This window comes from Xenopus tropicalis, chromosome 1, assembly GCF_000004195.4.
Source record: "Xenopus tropicalis strain Nigerian chromosome 1, UCB_Xtro_10.0, whole genome shotgun sequence".
In the NCBI taxonomy this organism is placed as follows: domain Eukaryota; kingdom Metazoa; phylum Chordata; class Amphibia; order Anura; family Pipidae; genus Xenopus; species Xenopus tropicalis.
In genome coordinates, this window is record NC_030677.2 from 205,707,337 (window position 1) to 205,729,374 (window position 22,038).

At 46.5% G+C, this 22,038-nt stretch overlaps 1 protein-coding gene across 3 annotated transcripts in view; it reads right to left on the reverse strand.

Moving 5' to 3' along the window:
• The window catches only part of dym (dymeclin), a 198,700-nt gene that overhangs the window by 16,653 nt on the left and 160,009 nt on the right, over positions 1–22,038 (reverse strand). For all 3 annotated transcript variants that reach the window (XM_031901402.1, XM_031901401.1, NM_001045778.2), the window contains 2 exon segments: positions 20,243–20,425; positions 14,151–14,264 (listed from right to left, as the gene is read on the reverse strand). In XM_031901402.1, the coding sequence (XP_031757262.1) occupies positions 14,151–14,264; positions 20,243–20,425 (297 nt within the window).

The following is a 22,038-nucleotide window of genomic DNA, read 5'->3' on the forward strand; positions in this document are numbered from 1 at the left end:
ACCCTGGGCACCTTAACTCTGACTGTCAGCCTGGGCACCTTACCTCTGACTGTCACCCTGGGCACCTTACCTCTGACTGTCACCCTGGGCAGCTTACCTCTGACTGTCACCCTGGGCACCTTACCTCTGACTGTCACCCTGGGCACCTTACCTCTGACTGTCACCCTGGGCACCTTACCTCTGACTGTCACCCTGGGCACCTTACCTCTGACTGTACCCTGGGCACCTTAACTCTGCCTGTCACCCTGGGCACCTTAACTCTGCCTGTCACCCTGGGCACCTTACCTCTGACTGACTGCCACCCTGGGTACCTTGCCTCTGACTGACTGCCACCCTGGGCACCTTACCTCTGACTGACTGCCACCCTGGGTACCTTGCCTCTGACTGACTGCCACCCTGGGTACCTTACCTCTGACTGGACTGTCACCCTGGGCACCTTACCTCTGACTGACTGCCACACTGGGCACCTTACCTCTGACTGACTGCCACCCTGGGTACCTTGCCTCTGACTGACTGCCACCCTGGGCACCTTACCTCTGACTGACTGCCACCCTGGGTACCTTGACTCTGACTGACTGCCACCCTGGGCACCTTACCTCTGACTGACTGCCACCCTGGGTACCTTGCCTCTGACTGACTGCCACCCTGGGCACCTTGCCTCTGACTGACTGCCACCCTGGGCACCTTGCCTCTGACTGACTGCTACCCTGGGCACCTTGCCTCTGACTGACTGCCACCCTGGGCACCATGCCTCTGACTGACTGCTACCCTGGGCACCTTGCCTCTGACTGCCACCCCCACTCAGCCCTTGTTACATCCGCAGTTTCATACTGTGTTTGCACTAGTCGTAAAGGAAAGGGGTGATCCCTCAGTTCTGCACCCAGATATATATATATAGGCACCCAAGAGACACACGTAAAGGTGCCACCCTAGGCATGGGCCCATGAATGTCTCTATATAAATACGTCCCCATTCTGCCCATGTAGGGCTCGCACAGAGCACCCATTAGAAATCACATGGCTTCTTACTACTTCGCCAGCAGGACCCCCCACCACAAGGGGCCTTGGGTTCTTCCCACTGCCTGACTGGGCCCTTGGGGGGTGGGCACTGCAAACGAAGCTGTTATATCTGCCAGACCCCCGTGCATCTAGATCCTGCCCCATTTCACCCCAACATTGCCCCCGTACCCACCCCCACACATTATTTGACCCCAATTTGGAGTTTCCAGACCGCCGCACTTTACCCCGGTTTCTAACTGCACAACTGTACCCCAAAAAGGCAGCTCGGAGTCTGCATCTGAAAATCCTTTTATTTTATAAGGTTACTGAACCCAGAAATGTTTTATTCTTGAATTGCTGATGGATCTGGGAGGGTCTGGGCCCATGTAGGGTGCAGGCTCTGCCCGTTACCCAGCAGTGGGGTTCCAAGCCTTTCCCCCCGGGGCCACACACACTTACTAACACATGGGAGCAGTGTAAGTCACAGCCAACACATCCCCTATTAATAAAGGAAAGGGAAACCTTCATAGAGACTCAGGGCAAACACGGCTACTGCCGATATCAATCAGGGCTATTTTTTACTGCGAGTGTTTGGTTTTGTTGTCTGCGCAGGGAAATGATTGTGGATTGTTTATACATGTCAGGAGCAGCGCCGCTTCCTGTGCGGCATCAATGAGCAGGAAGGGAAGGCAAACCTGCTCCCACAGCCTTTGTACTAATGCTACTAATGCTACGGAGTCGGGATGCAGTGGAACAGTGCATGTATGAATAGGCGGCCAGAAGATGAATGAATCGGCCGGTGAATAGAACCACTGACTGATGGAACATAATGGGAACACAATGTGATCTTATCAGTTGACATTAAGGAAGAAACTACCGCTGATTTTTCCATGGGTGGGGGGGGTGGAGTTTAGTCAGATGGGGGCGGGCCTAAGGAAAAGCAGCTGACTGCTGATATCTTGGCCAGTTGCAGGGCAGAGTTTACACTGGACTCCAACAACCTATTGGTCAGCAAAGCTACTTGAACAGGGCTTATGACAGCACTAAAGGCCTATGGGGGGAACTTGCTCTGGGCCCCCCTACCTCTATACTGGCCCCATTGCACACTGGGAGCTTCCTGGGTTACAGTGGATTGTGGCTAGGCCTATCGAATGAGCCCCTGGGCAATGGCACCCCCTGCTGCCCGGGTAGGAGAGCCATATTGGCTTCTTAATGTCTGGGGGTGCCCACTTGTGTAAGTGGAGGCTGAAATGTAACAAGGTCTTAACACAGGGATCCCCAACCTTTTATACCTGTGAGCCACGTCTAAATGAAAAAAGTGTTGGGGAGCAACACAAGCATGAAAAGGTTCCTGGGGGGAGGGATTAGAGCTTAAATTGGCTACTTAATAGCCCCTATGTGGACTGGCAGCTTACAGAAGGCTCTGTTTGGCATTATACTTGGTTTGTATTCAACCAAAACTTGCCTCCTTAGCAGAAATTCAAAAATAACTCCCTGGTTTGGGGGCACTGAGAGCAACACCCAAGGGGTTGGGGAGCAACATGTTGCCCCTGAGCCAATGGTTGGGGAACACTGGTCTAACACAGCTCCAGGGGTCACTATACACATCCGGTTTCATACATGTATCCTATCTAGATATAACATGAAGATCCATTGATATCTGGCCGCGCACACTATTTGCTCTAGAAATGGAACAAGAGGGGAGCGGAATGACAAAAGCAGACCCTGCCGAAGGAGTGGAAATGGCTTATTCCTATATCAATGTCAGAACTTCATGTAGAAATTTGGCTGAACTACTGTGCAAGAAAGAGACAGCCGAAAGCTGCAATAATCCCGCACAAGATAACATTTACTGGGAACTATTGGGAACGCTCTCAGGCGCCGCTGCCAAAACCTCCCTGAATCTGAAAAACAAAACAAAATAATCAAAAAAAAAAAAAGTAACTTTGGCTGAGCACGAAACTCCTGTCTTCACGTTTTTCCCCAGGTTTTCCCATGTAGTCAGTTGAAACAGTAACGGCCGGTGCCAGAAGGCTGATAGCGAGAGTGCGAGTCCAACTTTCCTTCTGTTACCCAGAGCCTGGAATCCAATTGCCGGCCGCGCCGCTGTTTACAACCCGACCTAAATGCTTTTCCTTATGCGAGAGGCCCCGGTCTTGGTTATCTCAGCCATATTGGCAGCAAGAGGCTCGGATGTTGCTGAGGATGCTGGGAATTGTAGAACATGTGATTGAACGAACCTGACATGAAAATATAAAGAAACCCAATTTGAGGAAGGAAATGGTCCATTTTGCAGTTGGTACGATGGTGGTCACTGTAGCGTCATAGGACCTGGAAAGCTCCAGACATTTAAAATATCTTGTCAACTGGCTTTATATGGGCCCATTTAAGCTGTTGATTCAGCCCCTTCGGGCAGCTTATTGGCCATGTATAGGCCCAACCTGAAAATTGGCCCGTTATCTTTCAGACAGGTTTCAAAATCCCCTTGGGCAAGGGCCAAGCTGGCACAGTGATGTAGTCCACACCAATAGGACTCCATTATGATCTGATGGGTTGCAAAGAAGGCCAAACAATTGGATAAGCCTGATTGGGCCCAACATGTAAGTTGTCCAATTGGCTAAGGAGCGGATCTTTATGTGTATGGCCAGCTTTATTCATAATACATGTAATGTGGGCCAACCAAAAACAAGGGGCCACGCAAAGAACCTGGGCTCTGTGTGTTCTGTGCCAGCAGCTCTTGCTGCATTAGGTGCCAATAGTACCCATGACGGTGCACAAGGGTGCTGGACTTATATAGAAGACTAGGGAGAGGCTGGAGCTCTACATGTTTTTTGAGTACAAGAGAAAAGCAGCCACACCATAAACTGCCCCTTGTAGGCTCCCTGCCTGTTCTGCCCATGGGCCAATCATTGGCAGAATTTACCTGATTGGTCAGAATCAAGGTAAAGGGGATGTGTCCAGATTCCAGCACTGGTAAAGAACCCAGAATCTAGTATCAATGAAATATGAGTTATTGGGCAATATTGGGGGTTCACTATATAGAACTGTTTTCCATGTTGTGTCACCAAGTAGATGTTCCCCTCGGGGAAGCTTTGCCCTGTGTGTGTAGGTGTAGTGCAGAGCAGATCCGCCGAGCAGCATTATGGGAAGATAATGCAGTGATTGGAAGAGGGAGTCAGTGATAAACTATTATGGCCGGGGGTAAATCTACAATAGGAGACCAATAATCAATAAGTGATGATTGGATGGGATAAGCTGGGATTTACCCCGCTGGGTACCGATGCCCCGGCCCCGTGGGAAGATGGTGAACGTGATACAAATATCTCTATGACAGGGACAGAACAAGGACTCGGTGTATCTCTCGCAGGTTCCAGCAGAACCCTATATGTTGTTTGGAGTTAAACGAAGTTCTGAGAGTAGGAACAATCCCGATTTCGTCAGTGAGGTTTGGCAATGTGAGAAACCCTGTAACCAATTTCATTTCCTGATAAATGAACAGTCCACGGGGGAAAGTCAGCCAGAGGGTTTCGGAACTGCCGAGTGCTCAGACGCTGCTGAGAGACTCCTCGAAGGAGCCAGGCTGTCTATTGCTTATCAGCGCCGAGCCAAATAGCACCATGCAAACACGGGCGAGTGCCAGCTCCTATGTGCAGCTCAGCCTCGCAGGGGATAGCACTCTAGAAACACGCCCCGGGCCCCGCGGCCCCTTCACTACAGGAAGACCTTACATTGTTCTGCAAGGGCTCTTTAGCGGCGGAAGGGTTACGAGATTAATGCCGCAATCAGAGCATCAGTGGCAATGGCACAAATAAACAGGCTTGGGGGGATTTTTCTAGGGGAAAGGACTTGGCAGGTTAAACGAGAGCAAAGTACAACAAACAATACAACGAAAACAGAAATGGCAGCGGAAGAGCAAGCCCTTGAAACGGACATTTTCCTGTTCCATTCCAGCACATCGTTATTCTTATATATATATATATATATATATATATATATGGGGGGGGGGGGCTGCTGGTAATGGGGGTCACAACAAGGGACACAGATCCTTCTCAGGTATAGGCAGGGGCTCATCTCACTCACAGCTGGTAATGGAATATTAAAGGGAAAGTGCACCTTCAAATTAATTATTTTGAATTATTTGCCTTCTTTCAACTTCTTTCAAGAGGGGTCACTGACCCTGGGAGCCAAGAATATGTTGCTCTGTGAGGCTACAATGTTATTATTATTGTTATATTTTATTAATTATCTTTCTATTCAGGCTTCTTTTGTTCATATTCTAATGATTCACTCACACAACTGCTTGGTTGCTAGGCTAATTTGGACCCTAGCAACTAGATAGCTGATAAAATCCCAAACTGGATAGCTGTTGAATAAAAAGCTTAATTCAAAAACCACACTTAATAAAAAATGAAGACCAATTGCAAATAGTCTCAGAATAGAACTTAAAGTTAATACTAAATTTAAAGGTGAACAACCCCTTTAAGAAGGAAATACAGAATGATACAGACCGATTCCCCCTCTTGCTTTGGTTGCTCTGCTGGCAGCTTCAGCCTTGCTTATATTTCTATTGTCCTCTATGAGATGAATGGGCAACCTGTATGGATCCCTCAGCACAATATTCCCAAGTGAAACAATAGGACATTAAATAAAATTAAATAAACCCAATAGGGCTGTTCTGCCCCCAATAAGGGGTAATTATATCTTAGTTGGGATCAAGTACAGGTACTGTTTTATTATTACAGAGAAAAGGGAATCATTTAACCATTAAATAAACCCAATAGGGCTGTTCTGCCCCAATAAGGGGTAATTATATCTTAGTTGGGATCAAGTACAGGTACTGTTTTATTATTACAGAGAAAAGGGAATCATTTAACCATGAAATAAACCCAATAGGGCTGTTCTGCCCCAACAAGGGGTAATTATATCTTAGTTGGGATCAAGTACAGGTACTGTTTTATTATTACAGAGAAAAGGGAATCATTTAACCATGAAATAAACCCAATAGGGCTGTTCTGCCCCAATAAGGGGTAATTATATCTTAGTTGGGATCAAGTACAGGTACTGTTTTATTATTACAGAGAAAAGGGAATCATTTAACCATGAAATAAACCCAATAGGATTGTTCTGCCCCCAATAAGGGGTAATTATATCTTAGTTGGGATCAAGTACAGGTACTGTTTTATTATTACAGAGAAAAGGGAATCATTTAACCATGAAATAAACCCAATAGGGCTGTTCTGCCCCCAATAAGGGGTAATTATATCTTAGTTGGGATCAAGTACAGGTACTGTTTTATTATTACAGAGAAAAGGGAATCATTTAACCATGAAATAAACCCAATAGGGCTGTTCTGCCCCAATAAGGGGTAATTATATCTTAGTTGGGATCAAGTACAGGTACTGTTTTACTCATGTAAAAAAAGCTAAATTATTTTATTAAAATGAAGTCTATGGGAGATGCCCTTCACGTAATTCAGAAATTTCTGGATGAATCGGAGTGCTTTACATGTTAATAAGCAGGTTACAGACTTGTGATGCACTTGTATGAGGGTAAGGAATACTTAGGCTTATTTATTAACACCGGGCAAACCCATAGCAACTAAGCTTTGCTCAGACAGCTCTGGAATGGAAACCTACAATTACTGCCCTAGGCCAAATGTGCCCAATGGTTGATAATGAGCCCCACTGCTCATTGCATTGGCACGAGTATTCATTAATCCTTCATAGATCAAACCTATGTGTTTATTAGTATCATTATTAGTACTATTAGTATCATTATTAAAGATGCCAATACTACTTGGCCTGGCTCTGTTTTCATCAAGGATTCATTTGCTTGGAAATGTCTTAGCAACTAGAAGTGTGAGCTCCTAGGGCCAAAAGCTGTGCTGGCATAGCCAGATTCATTTCCATGGCACAGCTAGACCGTTAGCCCCAGGTGCCAGACTGGATAGGAGTTTAATTTCATGTACACGTTTGGCATTATCCTGTGTAGTATGTACTTCATCTCGGAGTGGGCCTGACTGTGGTGTATTCCTGATCCCATTAGGGTGAGGCGCTGGGCTAGTTGGGCCACAGGTAATTAGCCCCACTCTGCTGCAATTAATCACAGGTTTGTTATAAGCCAACAGGTAAGTACCAATGTGAGTATAATCTACGCTGGCAGAACCAGTGCCAATGGGGCAGTACCACTTTGCACCTCCGTGAGACGATGGCTGTTGATGAGACTATAAAAGAGCAAATAAAAGAGAAATGAGCTTTGCTGGTGCAATCTCTCTGCAAATAGAGAATATGTGCTTATAAGGTGACATCAGAACGTTATGTTCTATATAGAACAATTAGCAAATGGACACTTCCTTGTACTACCAATCCAACAGAACAACTAGTACTACTGAACCAAGTCCAATTACACACCTGGCGAGGCTTATAGGCTGGAAAGCTGTTAACGTCACTTACGGACTACCAGCCACTAGTCCTGTATCACAGGGCCCCGCAGAAGGGCCCATAGCAATATGTATTTCTGCCCAGCGCTTCTGCCCTAGTGGGTTGGGTTACCTCGGTACAAAGGGATATAACAGCAATCAGCGGATCTCTGTCTAATGTTGATGTCCGATTATCAGATATTGGTTGGCCAGGCCATCAGGGAGCTCCCATACTATAAGCTTCTGACTTGGTCTGAAGAGGCGACAGCTACTATAGGTCCATGTATGGCCACCTTGCAACTTAGGGTTTGTTTATACAGAGCTCTATATCTAGATTTTAGCAAACAAATCTGTGTACAGGGGCAGAGAGGGAACAAACACTGCTTGTTTAGTACAGAGGAGGCTGATTACTTGGATAACATGGATACTTGTTGAATGCTGTTCATTAGGCAATGGATTTACTTCTGATGTTGTATGTTTTTGCTGGGTTTGGGCTACTTGCTGCACATACAGTGTAACGCCCCCTCTGACAGGAATGTAATTTGCCCTTGTCTACATAGAGTGGATATCAGATTACACATGAACATTTTCTGGCTGAAATCGTCCGGCAGTTACAGAGGGATTACAGTCCTGTCAATGCTCACACGTATGCAGCCCGGGGAGGGATTTTCTCCGGTGGTGCAAAACGCGCCGTGTACCAGTAGCCTAAAAAACAAGCCACCAAAACACCCTCTCAAATACTACGAGCATGACTCGGGGGCACTCAGAACACTATACAGGCCGAGAGAAGGGGCTAACAAGCCTCTATATCCCTTTCTGGGGCCCCGACATTTATGTATTCAATATAATGTCCCGTTCTGCACCAATGAGCATTGATTGTCGTATGTACATTTATTAATGTTCTGCCTGTCTGTGTAACTGTGCTGGTATCTGCAGGCCCGAGGGGCAGGCCCATAAGGCAGCGATGAGTTCCTAAGAAACGATGCTGACACGCAGTTTTCCCCCGTGACCTGGAACGCGGATTCTTATTTTATGATGTGCCATTTCCATGGGAAGGCCTGATTATGACTTTGTTTTGGAAGGGCGGCTGGCGGCTTTACTGAGGGAATCTGATATTACATGGGAGAAGGGCTGGAAAAGCAGAAAATCAAGGCATTGCTCATACGGACTTTCCAATGTTGATTCTGTCGCTGGTTGAACTCGCTCCAGGCGCTGGTGTCAGAAAGGCATTAGCGTTGTGTTTCCCCCGCTGCCAAAAGGCCATGTCCAACACAACTGCCATCTGAGGGGGTCGGATACTGCCAACAAAACCCATTGGAGGATTTTAAAAATGGCTTTTTGGCAAATGATAGGCTGGATTAGCATACAGTGCATGGATTATATTGTGACCTATGTCTGACCAGTAGGGATGCAGGGATTATATTGTGACCTATGTCTGACCAGTAGGGATGCAGGGATTATATTGTGACCTATGTCTGACCAGTAGGGATGTAGGGATTATATTGTGACCTATGTCTGACCATTAGGGATGTAGGGATTATATTGTGACCTATGTCTGACCATTAGGGATGTAGGGATTATATTTTGACCTATATCTGACCAGTAGGGATGCAGAGATTATATTGTGACCTATGTCTGACCAGTAGGGATGCAGAGATTATATTTTGACCTATGTCTGACAAGTAGGGATGCAGAGATTATATTGTGACCTATGTCTGACCAGTAGGGATGCAGAGATTATATTTTGACCTATGTCTGACCAGTAGGGATGCAGAGATTATACTGTGACCTATGGCTGACCAGTAGGGATGCAGAGATTATACTGTGACCTATGGCTGACCAGTAGGGATGCAGAGATTATATTTTGACCTATGTCTGACCAGTAGGGATGCAGAGATTATACTGTGACCTATGGCTGACCAGTAGGGATGCAGAGATTATATTGTGACCTATGTCTGACCAGTAGGGATGCAGAGATTATACTGTGACCTATGGCTGACCAGTAGGGATGCAGAGATTATATTGTGACCTATGTCTGACCAGTAGGGATGCAGAGATTATATTGTGACCTATGTCTGACCAGTAGGGATGCAGAGATTATATTGTGACCTATGTCTGACCAGTAGGGATGCAGAGATTATATTGTGACCTATGTCTGACCAGTTGGGATGCAGAGATTATATTGTGACCTATGCCTGACCAGTAGGGATGCAGAGATTATATTGTGACCTATGTCTGACCAGTAGGGATGCAGAGATTATATTGTGACCTATGTCTGACCAGTAGGGATGCAGAGATTATACTGTGACCTATGTCTGACCAGTAGGGATGTAGGCATTATATTTTGACCTATGTCTGACCAGTAGGGATGCAGAGATTATACTGTGACCTATGTCTGACCAGTAGGGATGCAGAGATTATACTGTGACCTATGTCTGACCAGTAGGGATGCAGATATTATACTGTGACCTATGTCTGACCAGTAGGGATGCAGAAATTATATTATGACCTATACAAGACCCGCAGTTTGGCTTCGGCCAATGGCTTGGCATATGCATTATCCTGTAGAAGGCTACTGATTCTCTATTAAAGCTAACAAATATCCAATATATCTCCAAAAACTCACAAACAAGATGGAAGGAAACCGTTCCTTTAAGCCGTTCCAATACAATATACGCTGTGCGTTATACTATAAGGTCTGAGGGAAAGTTTGCAGCACACGTATGCCTCGTCGCGTCACTAAAGGTGATTTTGCACGATAGCCGGACTATTAGCCAATAATGGGACCTAGCCTGAGTCATGCTGATATGTACGGTGGAAACAGGGAGTTAAACCCATTTATGAACAAAGAAAAAGGAGGTTGCAGGGAGTTTACTCAAACCCAGGAAGGTGCGAATTCTGGAAACATGTCAAATATCTGTCACTTTACAGGAGCGGCACAGCATATCCCTCCCCTGGGCCTGCCCCCCCATATACAGGAATAGTGACAGTGCCAGAGCACCAAGATCTTGTGGTGCCACAGTTTGCCAGTAAGCACACAGCTTGGCATAGATCAAATGGATACAAAAAGTAGGCCCTGGCATTTCCAGTATACAGAGGCCCAAACAGCCCCCCCAGCCCAATAAATAGTGACTGTCTGTGGCACCTTACAGCCCCCCTGGCATTCCCAGTACCCAGAGGCACAAACAGCCCCCCCAGCCCAATAAATAGTGACTGTCTGTGGCACCTTACAGCCCCCTGGCATTTCCAGTATACAGAGGCCCAAACAGCCCCCCCAGCCCAATAAATAGTGACTGTCTGTGGCACCTTACAGCCCCCCTGGCATTCCCAGTACCCAGAGGCATAAACAGCCCCCCAGCCCAATAAATAGTGACTGTCTGTGGCACCTTACAGCCCCCCTGGCATTCCCAGTACCCAGAGGCCCAAACAGCCCCCCCAGCCCAATAAATAGTGACTGTCTGTGGCACCTTACAGCCCCCCTGGCATTCCCAGTACCCAGAGGCACAAACAGCCCCCCCCAGCCCAATAAATAGTGACTGTCTGTGGCACCTTACAGCCCCCCTGGCATTCCCAGTACCCAGAGGCACAAACAGCCCCCCCCAGCCCAATAAATAGTGACTGTCTGTGGCACCTTACAGCCCCCCTGGCATTCCCAGTACCCAGAGGCACAAACAGCCCCCCCAGCCCAATAAATAGTGACTGTCTGTGGCACCTTACAGCCCCCCTGGCATTCCCAGTACCCAGAGGCACAAACAGCTCCCCCCCCCCAAGCCCAATAAATAGTGACAGCCCCTCTGGCATTTACCGGCGCTGAATATTTTATGATATTTGTCATTTAGAACAGGAACAAACGCAACCCCCTGTGGCCTTAATGACAATGTGGAGAATAAGACAAAGTGACCGGTTTTTGCTCTGTGATGGACACTTGGTGTCTCAGAAGTTGAAGAAAAGTTGCAGCGTTATTTTTAGGATGTTTTGCCGTTTTTTATAGCCGGTCGGCCAGCGAGACTGCGCGGCGGTTGCATTACAAGCCAACACCCCGGGGACTCGGCATAACAAGAATGGAGATGGAAATGCCGGGAACAATGAGATCCTGGAGCGCTGTAGGACCTGCTCATTCAATAAATTGTCATGTTGGAAAGTCACAGAGTAAATGGATTTCCCAAGCATCACTCTCTGAAATCCCCCACGGCCTCCAGCAATATATGTACAGTGCTTCCTTATGGGAAGAGCCAGTCCCATTTACTGTATTTATAAAGTGAAAGCAGCCGCTGTGCTGGGGAAAGCCCAGGGCCAGAGACCAGGAGCCCCGGGCAGTGCAGGGAATCAGAGCTATACCCACAGCTTCTCTTCTGTCCAACTACAACTCCCTGCACCTTCTATCATTAAAGCTCATTAGAGAGAAGACCCTCCCATGGACCACTAATCTGCCAGTCTAGCTGGGAATGCTGACTCAGGCTACCTGGTTGGCTTGCAATGTCGGGCGTGACAATGGCCGTATCTGTGTTCCATTTGCACAGCTATATAAGGTGTGAGACAATAAATATATCAAATGTCGGATTGCGCAAACCAGTTCTTGGCCTTATGTCAGACTCAGGCGTGGGGGGAGAAATAGCAAGTTATGAGTGTAACTAAACCAGGAAAAATTATCATTATTAAAACCCACGAATGAAGAAAAAAAAGGAAAAAGGCACGTCAGTTGTGTTTATAGAGAAACTAAAAATATCAGCTTTCAGCTAATAAACTTGTCCTGAGCAATGGCAGCAAGCGTTCCCACTCGTTGCCGAGAAGGCCCTTATCTCTTGGCTACATGACTCCTCCGAATCTCCAGACAGTTTTAGGCTCCAGATGCGGCCTCTCAAGCTCCCAGTCCTCCCAATGGACGATAACTCACTAGAGCTGAGCCAAAGGGAGAAACACTCAGCGATGGCCAACGTGTGACCCTCCAGCTCTCAATGAGCTTTTCCCACTGAGGCCTGAGGGAGCCCTGGGCATACTGGAGCGCTGGTGGAACATTGTTCCAAGCCTGCAGGTCCCCACAGTAAGGAGGCACCCAGGTCACCATCTCAGCACCCTAAAGATCTCAGGATCTCACTGGAGCACTGGTGGGGCCAACACTGTTTCAAGCTTGCAGGTCCCCACAGTAAGGAGGCACCCAGGCCACCATCTCAGCACCCTGAAGATCTCAGGATCTCACTAGAGTGCTGGTGGGGCCAACACTGTTCCAAGCTTGCAGGTCCCACCAGTAAGGAGGCACCCAGGTCACCATCTCAGCACCCTGAAGATCTCAGGATCTCACTGGAGCGCTTGTGGGGCCAACACTGTTCCAAGCTTGCAGGTCCCTACAGTAAGGAGGCACCCAGGTCACCATCTCAGCACCCTGAAGATCTCAGGATCTCACTGGAGTGCTGGTGGGGCCAACACTGTTCCAAGCTTGCAGGTCCCACCAGTAAGGAGGCACCCAGGTCCCCATCTCAGCACCCTGAAGATCTCAGAATCTCACTGGAGCGCTTGTTCCAACATTGTTCCAAGCTTGCAGGTCCCCACAGTAAGGAGGCACCCAGGCCACCATCTCAGCACCCTGAGGATCTCAGTGCAACCCTCATCCACACCGCTGCTTGTGGGATATCAGGCTGCCTCTTCATTTACTTTGTATGGAACATGTGATTGTCTGTAATATTTGTGCTGTTAGTCAACATGTCAACCTAAGCTCTGTTAATTATATTTTGTAAAGTTTTTAATAAACAACTCAAAAACCCTAATTGACAAACAGATCTGGCAAACCCATTTCGTAAGATAGTCCTGGCTGGTTGGCAGCGGAGCTGCTATGCAGATAGATGCATCATCTACATAAGGAAGCAATGAAGGGCCCACAGGGGTGAGAGCCTTTATATATTATAGTTAAGGTTGCCCCCTTTCTTAAACAAAAATACTGGCTGGGGGATAGGGAAGGGGGCAGGTCAGCTAGGGGCAGGGTTATGATGTAAAATGGGCAGGATCACAGCATGAAAGGGTGGGGTGTAAAGGGGAGGGGCAATGATGTGCTAGGGGCGGTGCAGGACACGTGGGGCTAGTGCTTAAGAAATCTTTGTGAGTTGGGCGGGGGGAGAGAGCTATAAGACAATACAGGATTGCCCTGTTCAGGGTGGCCCAGGGGCATAATAGCAGGCGATTACAAATTTGCCAGCAAATACATTGCCTGTAAATGTGCAGTACCAGCCGGCCTATTCTACCAGCCAACCCTAATTACAGAAAGAGGGCAGTAATTAAAGATTAAGGCAGCAATGGGAACCCCATGCATTCTGCTAACATCAGGGCATATGGGAGATGTCTGTCCAGCAAAGCAATAGCCAACTTTATCCATACAGATTATATTTAAATACTGACTGATGCAGGAGGTAAAGATGATCCTGTTCATTAAAGATGACATCTTTATCTAAAGGATATCTATTTATCTACCTACCTATCAATCTATCTATCTATAAAGGAATTTGAAATAGAAAATTAGAATTGTCACTGTTGAATTGTTCTAGTTCAGCACAATGACATAGAGATGGCCAAAGTGACTTGAACAAATAAAAAATATCACAGAAATAGCAGTAGACGCTGCTTTCTTGGTGGGCTGATTTTATTCCAACCCTTGGAAACTAGAGAAGCCCCCTAACACGTAAATGCATTGGAACAAGTGAAGGCAATGAAAGCCGGACACGAGGGGCCATTCTGTCAGCACTTACTCTCAGCCGGTCTTTGGGCAAGGCCACGGCTCCTTGCTTGATCACTTCCAGAACTCTCTCCACTGACAGATCGGCTCCGGCCTGCTCCAGGCGTAAGCTGAAGAAGCTGATCACCTGCAGGAGAAAGGGAGATGGATAGGTGTCAGTGAAAGCCACAGAGAGCTCCAAACAACATCAAATTGATGGAAGTATGGCGAATAGGTTCAGCAAGCAGCATTCATCCCATTACCAACTTCTCAAAATAAAGACCCACAGGCACAGACCTTGGTCCTTCCCTGGTGCAAAAATGCACTTTTCTTTTCTGTTCTTGGCCCTAAACTGAAGCAAACTAATACCTATGCGTCTGACCTTATAACATGGGAGGAGCCTAGTTATATCTGCAGACCTTGAGACCCCCTATGGCTGCTGCAGGTTACACTATATGGCCTGCCACCTAGACCACTCTGCCAGCCATATAGTGCTACATGGGTGTTTAGATGTGGGCAATAATGTAGGACTTCTTATCAATCCTCCACATAAAGGAATATACAAGATTTATAGTCAGGTGCATGATGGGATTTATCATCACAGAAGTGGGCGGCAAACCCAAGGCATCTGCTGTTGATAGGTACAGTACGGTTCATAATAATGTGGGCAAAAAAAAAGGAGAGACTTGTTCTAAATGGGTTCCATGCAAGTGGAATGGCTGGTACTAGAGAGGGGCACTATACAAACCCACGTGGGAAGCAAAACGATTCACTAAGAGCGATCAACAACTGAGCTGTTACCCCAGCGTCCCGGGAACAGAATCTCTTTCCACTTGTTACAGCCGTTATCTCTTGGCTAAATGTCTCCTCTAAATCCCCAGATATTTCTAGACTCCAGACATATCTCTGGAGCCCCTTCTCCTCCGGCAGAAGATAATTCACAAGAGGACAGTTCCCCCGCTGGAATACCGGTCTATATTTCATTGCTGCCAAGCCTGACAAGCAGGAATGAGAAATGGATTTGTTATTTTGAATTACTATTTTCCTTTGAAAAACATTTTCTCCTTCCCACTTTTCCCCGTGTTGGTTTTGCCTCCGTGAATGGGATGCGCTTATGGTGGCCGCCATTGTCGGTGTTTTTCTTATGAAACAGCAGTCTGGTTTCCATAGCTTTGCACAAATAAGGATGCACTAAACCCCCTGCGGCATTGGATAAGGCTAATGGTAAAACAGCAGGAGTCAGTCAATTATCGAGCTTGATATAGCGACGGCCACTGATGGTGGGGCCATTATTCTTGGAACCCATGTACCGTTATGTAACGATGGGAGGCATTTGCAGTGATTACAACGATGCTGATTGGCACAGGGTTATATTCACTCTTTATATTTAGCTTAGAATTCCACAGCTTATCTTCCTGGCTGATGTGGGGTTTTTCCTTCCCATGGATACACCGAGAGGCCTGTGTAGCTCCTCTGATAAGCACTGAACCCCTCTGATATTCGCTGAATTCTGTTTAGGGTTTGGGGGTTCAGAGCACAGACAGGAGAATGCTGCTGTTCACACTCAAGTCTTCACCCCACAGAATAATTGGCACTAGAGAAAAGTCACTAAGGGTCTTGCCTACGGCCATAGGGATCAAGCGCTAAACAAGCAGTGAGATGATTATCATCATGATAATTTATCATTTCATTGTTGGGTGACCCCGGTTCTTCAAGTAAATATGGAAAATTTTTCAAGAAACCATGCATATTTATTTAAGGCCATGAATAGTCCTGGCAATGCTTGTATCGGTGATCCCCAACCAGTGGCTCGGGGGCAACTTGTTGCTCGCCAACCCCTTTGATGTTGCTCCCAGTGGCCTCAAAGTAGGTGCCATTTTTACATTTCTGGCTTGGAGGCAAGTATTGGAAGCACAAAGACACTGTTTTATACAAAGTAGAGCCTTCTGCAGCCAACATGGGGCTACCAAATAGCCAATCACAGCCCTTGTTTGACATCCCCAAAGAACTTTTTTCATGCTTGTGTGGCTCACCAACACTTTTTCCATCTGAGCGTGGCTCATAAGTAAAAAGGGTTAAGGATCCCTGGCGTATATCCTTACAGTGCCCATACACGTAAAGATACGCTCGCTTGGCAAGGTCACCAAGTGAGCGGATCTTCTCCCGATATCCCCACCTACGGGTGGGCGATATCAGGGAAAATGTAGGCTAATTCGATTGTTTGGCCCTGGGGCCAAATGATCGAATTATAATGGTGGCAATGGGGCAGTCGGCTTGGGGACCACATCAACGAGCCGATGCGGTCCCCGATCCAACTAAATCTTTTAACCCGCCCGATCGATATCTGCCCGATTTCAGGCCAGATATCGGTCGGGTATGGCCGTCGTTTCTGCCCCTACACAGGCCGATAAGCTGCCGAATCGGCCCAAGGGACCAATATAAAATGGTGCTATATATTCTTCCCTCAAGGTGCCCAGGACCAATCCTGCTACTGTGCTACCCTTCTATCAATCTCTCTGAGTAGGTTGGTGCTTTCCATAATAAATAATGGCTATTAATGCGGGAGGGTTTGGTGCGTACAAAGCAGGAGTGTACTCCCTGCACCCAAGCTCACCCTGCTGCTTTGCACACATCCTGCCTAAACTGCAGAGTCAACAGCCCCGGTGCGTTTGGGCAATGGGCAGAGTGTAACATTTCAAAGGAGAAGAGATCCAGACAGGCAGCGCTTCCTGTGCCAGGGGGATGAAAAGCCAGCGCAGCAGACAAACGCCGCTTTAGAACCATCTTTCCTCTCCGGCCCCTGCTCCCCAAACTTGAAAGATCACTGAAACATTTCCGAGATCCGCGCTCCTGCTGTGGTTTTGGGATATTTGTTTTTCGGTCTAAAACTTTTCTGTTACTGGAGCCGACGCAGCGCCTCCATTAAGCATCTGAATTTACACAGGGATGGAACTTGTCATCGTAAAAATAAAGTAATAATAATAAAAAAAAAAATATCCCAGAAGTTTGTAGCTCTGCCCTTGGGGGACTGCAGCTGGGGGGGTAAGGGTGGTTATTGGTTATAAGATGCTATGAGAGGTGGCACTGGTGCCATCTTTATTCCAGGGTAGGGAATAGGGTACCGGCCACTTGTCATCAAAATAGTAATGTGCATAATCTGTGGTAACGTTGGCTTAAAGCAGGGGTCCCCAACCTTTCTGACTTGTGAGCCACAGGCAAATGTAAAAAGACTTGGAGAGCAACACAAGCACCATAAAAGTTCATGGAGGAGCCAAATAAGGGCTGTGATTGGCTATTAGGCAGCCTCTATGCACCTTATCAGCTTACAGGGGGCTTTATTTGGTAGGAAATCTTGTTTATTAAACTAAAACTTGCCCCCAAGTCAGGAATTCAAAGATAACTCCCTGGTTTGGGGGCACTGAGAGCAACATCCAAGGGGTTGGGGAGCAACATGTTGCCCCTGAGCCACTGGTTGGGGATCACTGGCTTAAAGGGACATTTCATTCCTACTCCAGGGGTCACATCGCTGTGCAAGCATTACTTCCTGCTATGATTGATTATTAGCAAATAAACCCAGTAGACAAACTGTCCTGTTCTGAGATACCAGATCCAACCTGCATTTTCCCCTGCAACCTGGCCTTCTACCTGCTAGCAACCATAAATCCAGAATTTTCTCCTTGTAGAGTGTAAGCTCTTTTGGGCAGGGCTCCCTTCACCTCTTGTATCTTATTGATTGCTTTATATGTTACTCCTTGTAGAGTGTAAGCTCTTTTGGGCAGGGCTCTCTTCACCTCTTGTATCTTATTGATTGCTCTATATGTTACTCCTTGTAGAGTGTAAGCTCTTTTGGGCAGGGCTCTCTTCACCTCTTGTATCGGTTATTGATTGCTTTATATGTTACTCCTTGTAGAATGTAAGCTCTTTTGGGCAGGGCTCCCTTCCCCTCCTGTATCGGTTACTGATTGCTCTATATGTTACTCCTTGTAGAGTGTAAGCTCTTTTGGGCAGGGCTCTCTTCACCTCTTGTATCGGTTACTGATTGCTTTATATGTTACTCCTTGTAGATTGTAAGCTCTTTTGGGCAGGGCTCTCTTCCCCTCTTGTATCGGTTACTGATTGCTTTATATGTTACTCCTTGTAGAGTGTAAGCTCTTTTGGGCAGGGCTCCCTTCACCTCTTGTATCGGTTACTGATTGCTTTATATGTTACTCTGTATGCCCAATGTATGAAACCCACTTATTGTACAGTGCTGCGGGATATGTTGGCGCTTTATAAATAAATGTTAATAATAATAATAATAATAATAATGTAATGTCATCATAAACCAGAAGTGACATCATTGGAGGCCAGAGGCAAGTGAGGCAGGGAAGCTGACATTGGGCGCCCCGCATCAGTACTCCCTATACAGAAAACCCCATGTTCTGCTGATAGCTGAAGAAGAACAATGTGACTGCACATATTTAAAAAGAAAAAACAGTGCAAAATGTGGTCTTTAAAAGGGCAGCAAAAGGAGGGAACAGAACGTTCAAAATGTTGTATTTCTTGAAAGTTAAAGATAACAGCAAAATGAATAAATATATTCTTAACAGTGTCGGCCTCTATAATAAATAATTCCCATTACAGGACATGCCAAGTCCAGTCTGAGATTAGGAAACATCTGCAAGTCCCTGGGTTGATAAGTTCAGCCGTTCTATTGGCCAGTGATTGTCCTACAGGCCTTTCCCCTGAGCGCTCCGAGCCCGGCTCCTATGTTCCATACAAGTAACACCCAAGTGCTTAGAGACTCTTCCCCGGCTGACAAGGTTACTGCTGTCCTGCTGGTGGGTGCACTGAGTGATAGGGGGAAATGAATGAAGTTCCTCTAGTGCTCCATAAAGGCCATCATTATTTAAATCCATTACAGCCAACTGTCGGCTGAGTGTAAGGCACACATACCTCAATAACTGAGTGGACGTGTAAGCCCCAAGTTGGGATGGATCCTGATAGTGATAAAAACTTGTTTCTCTTGTGAAATTGATGTCATAAAATAATTATTTTTTAAAGCATAACGGCTTTATGTCATAATTATCTACTGCATATCTAGCATTCCTGCCATAAAGCAAGACACAGCTGTTGCTGTTTTGCCAATAAGGAACTACAGACAATAACTTGAGTTGGTACTCAATAGTAAGGCTCTATCAGTTATTTGGGGTGAGTGCTTATTTGTGCCCTGGGTACCCCTGGAACTATAGCAGGGTGACTGTTACCCCAATGTTTCTATATATCTGTAACTTTGTTATGGGCTAAGGGGGCCCAGCCTGAAGGCCAGTTAGGGGGGGATTTGGGGTGAGTGCTTATTTGTGCCCTGGGTACCCCTGGAACTATAGCGGGGTTACTGTTACCCCAATGTTTATATATATCTGTAACCTTGTTATGGGCTAAGGGGGCCCAGCCTGAAGGCCAGTTAGGGGGGATTTGGGGTGAGTGCTTATTTGTGCCCTGGGTACCCCTGGAACTATAGCAGGGTGACTGTTACCCCAATGTTTCTATATATCTGTAACCTTGTTATGGGCTATGGGGGCCCAGCCTGAAGGCCAGTTAGGGGGGGATTTGAGGTGAGTGCTTATTTGTGCCCTGGGTACCCCTGGAACTATAGCAGGGTGACTGTTACCCCAATGTTTCTATATATCTGTAACCTTGTTATGGGCTAAGGGGGCCCAGCCTGAAGGCCAGTTAGGGGGGGATTTGGGGCGAGTGCTTATTTGCTATTCTTGATTCATAAGGTTCAAGCTGAAAGACAATAACTCTAAATGGATAACCCATACGACATTTAATACATTTCCCTTAGACCATAAATGCCTGCACTAGATTAATAGCAATGGGATTTAGTTATATGGCCATTTGCTGGGGATTGTTGGTCACTTCCTGAAACATTTTGTTAGTAATGGGGAGCCTTGACCAAATACTGAACCTCAAATGAGGTTCTAAATGACATGGACTCCCAGAGGTTGTACCGTACATTTTCCCCTAATCAAAGACCCAAGCCTGTGTAAGCTGAGGGCCAAACTGTATGCTTTGGGAAACAGAAGAACTACAGATCCCAGAAGCCCCAGTGCCGGCACCAACACGTATAGAAGAACAGCTCACCATGTCAATATTCTGCATGATGTCCTGGAAGGAAGGGTGACTCCGAAACTGCTCAAAGAGCTCGCGCTTGTACAGTAAGGCGTACACCATGTTGGGGTTATGGTGAAGCGAATTGGTTAGGCAGGAGTTGATGATCTCCAACATCATCCGGATCACTTCTTCAATGACGTTCAGATCTTGGGCCTAGAAAATAGAAAGATTCCACTTTATATTACATTGGGGCAATTCATTGTATACAAGGTGGGAACTGGAGAAAGGGGCTATTGAGCTGAGTCACTTTACTGATAAGATGGAGTCAATGTTGACATCTGGTGGTTCTTTCCTTTGGCAAAACCCATCTGAAAAGTATATTGATGACCCAGCTGAGTCCTGATCATAATGACCCAGATACCAGCTATAGACCATAGGGAACACAGGCAAAGGGCCCAGTGGCTACCACAGCAAAGAGGCAATTGGGGCCATGTTTAGCCAATGCCTGGAGGAGAATGGGATTTGCTCAGCCAAAAGGAAGGAAAACCCAAACCCAAAGAGCAAGTTCTGTGCGTGGCACCAACCAACCTCAGCGCCGGTCTGGCAGTAGGGCCGGGGCTCGTGTGAATGGGAGAGTGTCTCTCATGGAATTCCTGTAATTCTTATGGGTTTGTGTGTTTGTGTAAGAAAGGCCTGTGTACATTATACATGAAGGCTGGCATGCAGTGGTTTTTCTGCGACCAATTACTCATTTACCAGCATTTATCGGAAACGCGGATTTAAATAAAGATTCCTACATTCCTGTGTTTCATTCGCTGTCATGATCCATAGCTGGGGGGGGGCATATAAACATAAGAGATGGGACAGTAAAAGAACCTGTACAAAGATGGATCCGGCTGAGGGCGGCCCAGGGGAAGGACAGGGAATCCCTACTGATAACGACCGTGTAAATGGGATTGTCTTGGAGCTCTTTGGAAATAGTTCCCAGAATTCCTTTTGTTTATTTGCATCTGTATGAGGCAGTCTCCTCAACCCTAATGATTTACTAAACCTAAAATGGAAATATCGATCGATTGATGAGCTCAGAGATCAGAATGAAAGGTTAGGGGCCCAATGAGTCCCTCTCAGGCCCGGACTGGCAACCTATGGTTTTGGCCTACAGACCAACAGAGCGTGCTCCCAAATGCCAGCCCGGGGGCCCCCATATAATTTCCTTCACCAGCCACAAAGACTGAGATTCACTAACTTAGAGAGGGGGTTAACCTTTAAGTTAACTTTTAGTATATTATAGAGGGGTCAAGTCTAAGCAGCTTTTCAATAGTTTTTTAATTATGTGCCTTCTTCTGAGTCCTTCCAGCTTTCAAATGGGGGTCACTGACCCCGGCAGCCAAAAAACTATAGCTCTGTGAGGCTCCAGTTTTATTGTTACTTTTTATTACTGATTTTTTTATTCAGGTCCTTTACTTTAAATATATTAGTCTCTCATTCAAGCCACTCCCTGGTTACTAAGGTAATTTGAACCATAGCAACCAGATAGCATGCTATTTCTTGTATTTTAGCGTTGGTGTCACTTGAAAATGCTCACATGTCTAAACTTGGGACAAACCCAGGCCCATAAGTTCTAAGCCTAAATTCAGCCGGTTCCCAGTACTTTATGAGGAAGGCTTATAAGTGTGTGTCCAATAAACAAGTTGTGATGTGTCTAATTTATTTTTCTATCTTCCCTTGTGTACACAGAACTTTACATTGGGAGTGTTTTATAGCTGCTCAGGAGATGCTTGTGTGGATTCTCCTGCCCCAACCCAACCCTCCTGCCCTGGGACTCT